At 34.8% G+C, this 6,180-nt stretch overlaps 1 protein-coding gene across 4 annotated transcripts; it reads left to right on the plus strand.

Moving 5' to 3' along the window:
- The first annotated feature begins 429 nt into the window (after positions 1 to 429).
- Positions 430 to 2,872, plus strand: LOC107007905 (probable basic-leucine zipper transcription factor E). 4 transcript variants are annotated; one of them, XM_015206745.2, is made up of 3 exons: positions 430 to 589; positions 774 to 923; positions 1,011 to 2,872. In XM_015206745.2, the coding sequence occupies exons 2-3, from the start codon at positions 804 to 806 to the stop codon at positions 2,475 to 2,477; spliced, it is 1,587 nt and encodes a 528-aa protein (XP_015062231.1). In that variant the 5' UTR covers positions 430 to 589; positions 774 to 803; the 3' UTR covers positions 2,478 to 2,872. The 4 variants fall into 4 exon arrangements, with proteins under 4 accessions (XP_015062231.1, XP_015062233.1, XP_015062234.1 ...); XM_015206747.2 differs by having other exon boundaries at positions 1,014 to 2,872; XM_015206748.2 differs by having other exon boundaries at positions 466 to 656; positions 1,014 to 2,872.
- Positions 2,873 to 6,180: the final 3,308 nt, after the last annotated feature.

A 6,180-nucleotide genomic window follows, 5' to 3' on the forward strand; every position in this document is an offset into this window, starting at 1 on the left:
TGTTTTTCATTCACACTATAAAATTTGTTTTATATATACCGAATCAAATCAAACTGAGTTGAAAAAACAAATCAAATTTGATATTCAATACAAACTTTTTCATAAAATCAATTTAATCGAATCAAAATTTGATAAAATCGAACCGAGTACCTAACGCCTACTCTAGATTCCACCTACTTAGAGATCAAGTTTAGCCACGTGGACATCCAACACCATTTTACAACAAATTGAACTTCATTGTACTATTCTCAAAAAATGAGGGACGCCTATGTAATTTACAAAATTCACAATGGCGGTATACGTAATTCAATCGAAAAAGTAAGGGCGGTTATTTTCTCAAAACCTAATCCTTGTCAAAAACCCGGTACAACACGTTTCACTTATCCATCATCCATTATCATTATAAATAAATCTCAGCCGTTAAATTTTTCCCATCCCCTATATAAACACCGACTCTCCTTCTCCCCCACCACTAGAATACATAAATTCAAAGATCACGAAAAAAATACCGATCGAAATTTAAAGAAGAAGAATCGAATAATCGAATAAAAGGAAGAAAAAATCATCAAAAGATTAAACTGAATTTAGGGTAAAAACATCAGATTGTTGGAACTGTTTTTTCCTTTGTTCGATTTCATCAAGTTCTAGAAAAATCTGTATATCTCTTTGATTTTTGTGGAATCTTTTGCTTTTTTCTGTGTAATTTTTTGGCGATTAATCGTTGATTTGAAGGGTGACTGATTTGATTTGTGATTTTTGATTTTTTTGGTTAGGGTTTTTGGTTTTTGGTGGTTTTTGGAGTAATGAATGAGCAAGGAAAAATGATGAATCAACAACAGAGGATGAGTATGGGTCAAAACCAAATGATAAGTATGAGTCAACCTCAGATCTTGAATCCACAGCTTCAACAACAACCACAGCAGGTAGTAGAGAATGATAAATATAGCTTTAATTCGATGTATGATTTGAATATGAGTATGAGAATGAGTGTGCCTCCGTTGATGATGCAGCAGCAGCCTCAGATGATGAATCGGAGCTATAGGATGTGGCCGCAGCCGCCTATGCCACCGCCGTCTATGGTGGATCAACTCAAATTTCAAAACCCTAATAATCATAATTTGAAGCAATTTGTTCCTGGAAAGCATCCCAAACCCTTGGGTCCTAGAAACAATTGGAAGGGTAAAAAGGTAAATAAGAAGGATAAGAGAATGGATGGAGTTAGGAGGAACGAGATTGGAACTAGCGGTAGTGGTAGTAGTATTGCCGGAGGAATTGTTGGAAATCAAGGCGGGTATAAGCCACCTACGTTAAATGATTTACAACAACAAAATCGCTTAAAGGCCAGGAGGTTTTTCCCTAAGAAGAAATTTTATCATAATAATAATAATAATAATAATAACAACAATAACAGGACTGCACCGTATGCACCTCGGAACACGTCTTCGTATATTATTAGGGCTAAAAAGAGTGGTGGTATTGCTTCTTTGGTGTCTCCTTGTCCTGTGACTCCTGCTGTCTTGCCCACTCCGATGTTTTCTCCATCTAGGGAAGTGTTGGTAGATATGGCGAAAGAGGAGTGGGGAGTGGATGGGTATGGATCGATGAATGGGTTGATTAGACTGAGGTCGCCAGGTCACGAGGCAGAAGGACCTGAGGATGAGGAAGAAGAGGAGGGAGGATCAAGTGAGAGTGATGTGGAAGAACATGTGGAGGTCGAAAGGCGGTTGGATCATGATTTGAGCAGGTTTGAGATGATTTACCCAAACTATAGCGGGACGGAGTATAACAATGTGTTGGGTAACCGTGTGGATGATCAGGATACCCATATTGCTCAATTGGAGGAAGAGAACTTGATTTTGAAGGATAGATTGTTCTTGATGGAGAGGGAGTTGGGTGATTTGAGGAGGAGGTTGCTGAGTCTTGAGAGGCAAGGCCGTGGCTATGATGAGATGAATGAGGAGGTTGTGGAGAATGAGACTGAGAGTGAGACTGAGAGTCATGGCGATGGCCATTCTTTGGAGGATAACAATGCTGAACTGATTGAAAGGCCCATAGAAGGAGTTGGGAATGTGAAAGGGAATGAAGAGAATAGGATTGAGGATGACACAGAGTTTGCAGAAAATGAAGAGAGAGTTGGAAAAGAAAGGGAACAGGTTGATGGAGATGATGTGACTGTTGAAAAGGAATTCAATGAAGTTGGAAAAGAAGATGAAGTTGATGGAGGAGATGGTATGGTTGGAGTCCTTGAGAAGGAAATCATTGGCAATCTTGAAAGCAAGAGTGAACTTAAAGATGATGCAGCCGTTAAAACTGGGGATGAGGTTGAGTTTAGTCAATTGAACAAGAACAATGAAAACGAGGTTGAGGCATCGGATAATGCAATTGTTGAAGATGTTACCATGGAGGAGGCTTCTAGAGTGGATGTTGATGCAGATTCCCAAACAAAGAATGAGGATGAATTGACAGGAGATAAATGATGAAGAGCATTTTCGAAGGTGACTTGTCTAAGTTTCCCTCGTCAATGTACGTCTCTTCTTTGAGAAGCTTCAATGTTGACTGGTGTGATTTTTTGTCACCATTTTCGATATATCTGTACTGCAGTACATAATGTTTACCGTTCTTTTGACAGTGGCAAAGAGAATCAAATCTTCCTGTTGAGTTTTACCTAATAAAGTGCTAATGTAGTTACTTCTTTAGGTGTTCTCAATCTTTTCCTTTTCCTTACTTTAATGTTTAGTTTTTTGGCAGCTGTTTGTAGAAGGGAAGTCTAGGTGTTATGAAAGGTTAGATACTGTGTTGCTTGATACAAAGATACAGCTATGTAATAATCTCTTTTTAATTGGATTTGGAAATTTTCATATTATTCATGTCATGTGCTCTTATTATTGGTTTAATGTTGTATTTAGCATGGTTGTCCCCCCCGGCATATGCATTGCATGTGTGGCAACCATGTGATTGGGTTGGTTTAGATACGTGCTTGCTTGTTTCCATGTAAGTTGTTGGCTATTGATAGCCTCTTATCTATAACACTGCCCTTCAAGTGGTTTATTTTTTTATAGCTTAGGGCAATTAACTTTACTTTGCTTCCATGAAGTTGTGATGCCTGACCACTTGGAGCATGCGTTCTGTTCTGCTTTGCAAGGGAGTAATCTGAGTTTTCTTGTGTTAGCAACCATATGGATGATTCACTCCAGGGCATAATTTCGTGTACAGCAGCTCTCTTAATTGTAAACTTTCAACCACTAATATCATATAGTAGAGCATCGGGGCATACTTAAGTTGGAATAGTTGGTTATCAACTTTAGCCCGAGGTTGGCTGTGATATCTTTTTGGGATCCCAAAGCTGTTATTTTCATTTGGTGGTATCACCCCATTGAAGAATATATCCATCTGCTTGCTAGCAATCAAGTTCTTTGCTGTTTATTTCATCTATATAATCGTGGTCAACTGACTTGTGCTTCTGAAAGAGGTGGCAGATTTGAGAACTTACTCTTGATGCATTCATCAAATTGCATGGTAATGGTTTATTCTTATTAGCCCACCAACAGTACCAACCATTCAGCAGATGTGGTACGTTTTGATATGTTCTGCTTTAATTAGACCTCCTTGTCTCCTTGTGACTGTCATTAGTATTTGTTTCTGAATGTTATGACCTCTTTCCACTTCTTGGAATGATGTATCACCTATCATATTTTGGGGGGCTTCCATAGGTATACCTGCTAGCTGCTGGATTATCACGAGGGGATGTAGCTGAAAGGCTGGAATGTGGTGAGCAGAATGCCTGCTTATTGTTTTCTTCTTTGCTGGCCCGAATGCCTAGTCTTTTTATTGGGATCAACCTGTCGTTGAGATGCTTCTTGTTCTTTAGTTTCCACTTAAGCCCATTTTTTTGTTGATAGATAAAATCTCTGATCTATTATTTTTTCATCTCATGGCATTAGAGGGGTATCTTATTGCTAGTGGCATTAAAACAGATGTGATGGTGATATTACTTATACCTGTGCTGTATTTATTGAGAGTTAACTATAGCACATGCATGTTTCTTTAAGGGCTCATCTGGTTGAGGAACAAGTTACACCGGGATTAGTTATCCTGCGATTGTCTACCAACCCTTAGTATGGGATAAAAATAACGTTACAATCCCAAGTTAAACTTATTTTCGGGATAAATTATCTGGTGCGTTTATCCAACCAACCATGGGATAAACTCATCCGAAAATTAATTCTGGAATTAGTCATGCCTTATCTTTCCCCTGAGTCATGTCTTAGGGTTTGCGTTTGCAACTGGACATATGTTGTTTGTTTCATGATTCATCTTTTCAGGTGCTTCACCTGCTTTAATCCATGTTATACTGAAACTTCGACTACCTGCAGTTCTTTTGTTTTTGTGTCTGATTAAGAAGTACTGCTTGCAGGCTGGTAAATAGATACTATTCCAGACTATATCAGTCTGCAGATCGTTGTTAAGTTTGATGGCCTGCTAATTTTAGCTGTTGTTTATCCTGTATTTTGCAGTTCTTCACAGAGAGATATTTTACGCTTTGACCGGGATTGTTTCTTTGCTATTTGTATTTTGTCTCAGTTGTGCTTCTCTTGCATGTCTGACAGTTTCAACTCCTGTCCTCTTGTTGACTTCTTATTTTGCATGTTTGAGGTACCTACATTTTGCTGCCCAGGGTGATCAATCTTTTTTTCCCGTATTATAGAGAGGATTAGATGAGTTTAGACTACAAACTTCTATCGGTTCGTGTGTCGGGTTCTGCTACATGCCATCTTATTACGGGGTTCAATATTATATTAATTGCCTGTATTTTGAGTTTGTTTTTTTTAAAAAAAGAATTCATGCATGACCCAAGTTTAGAGCTATTGGATACAGATGAACGATGAACTCATTTATGGCTTACTCACTAAGTCTGCCTGTTTATTTGGCAACTGCAATCATGCATCTGGAGTTGTAAATGAAATTATGCGGTGGGTGTAGAACTTGTTTGCTAGTCTATTTGTGATATAGATTTGTGACCGAAAAATTTTATTATGTACGAGGCTCGCTATCTCATACCTGCATGAGACATTGTTTGATTGGCAAATGGACATAAATGGAATCCATTTGTCAAGCTAGTAAAGGAACATTTTTAAGGGTTCTTTGTTTTCTTTTTGTTTTATGTCCCTTTGCTCAATAAATTGTTTTCTAATGTCTTTTAAATATGTTTTTCTTTTTTAAGATACTTTAATCATATCGTAAGAATTTATTTGTTGAATTTATTCGCTGATCTGATTAGTTTAACCTTTCCTTTTTGATGCACCGAGTTCTTATTTAAATTTTACAATCATTATACAAGTTTTTAGTTTAATATTTTATTATTATTTTTTTATTTTATGCTATTTATTCTATTTTAATAAAATTTGTTTGAAATGCACTTTTTAGTTTATATAATCAAAGATATAATATGTTTTCTAATTCTAGCAATTATTTTTAAAAAAAAATTATAAATAAATTTTGTAAAATTGCGAAAATTCTATTTAGGAATAAATTATTAAAATTATTATTTATATTTATAATTTCTTAAGAAATGTGCAAGTAAAGTTAATAAATAAAATATTAATTAAATTTTACTATATTAAGAAATAAATAGTGTAAATTGATGGAAATAATGTGTTTATGGATGTATATTGTTTTTGAATTTCATTATAATAGTAGTAGAACTTATATTATTGTTTGTTAAGAACGTTGATGTTCTTTCTGTTATATTTACTTTTGAAGAGTATTTGTGAATTGAATTGCTTTTTCATTATGAGATTGTTCGGAGAAAAATAAGTTGTTTCCGTATTAATAATTTATTTTTTCTTTTACAAATTTCTTAAGAAATCATAGATAGAATAATAGTTTTCCTAATTTATACCTTAGTTTTTTTGGATAGCTTTATAAATTTAATTTGTAACTTTAAAAATTAATTGTTATAATAAAATAGAAAATTATAATTAATTAAATCTTCGATAATATAAAGAAATATATAACTATTTTTAACAATGATAAATAATTAATATAGATATGAAAAAATAATGTTAAAAATAAAATGAATCAAGCAAAATCTTTAGAATGTCATATTTTTCATGAATAAAGTTGTTTAAGTATGAAATCTGAAACATTTTTAGAAAAAAAAAGTTAAAAAGTGAAAAAAGG

This window comes from Solanum pennellii, chromosome 1 (genome assembly GCF_001406875.1).
Source record: "Solanum pennellii chromosome 1, SPENNV200".
In the NCBI taxonomy this organism is placed as follows: domain Eukaryota; kingdom Viridiplantae; phylum Streptophyta; class Magnoliopsida; order Solanales; family Solanaceae; genus Solanum; species Solanum pennellii.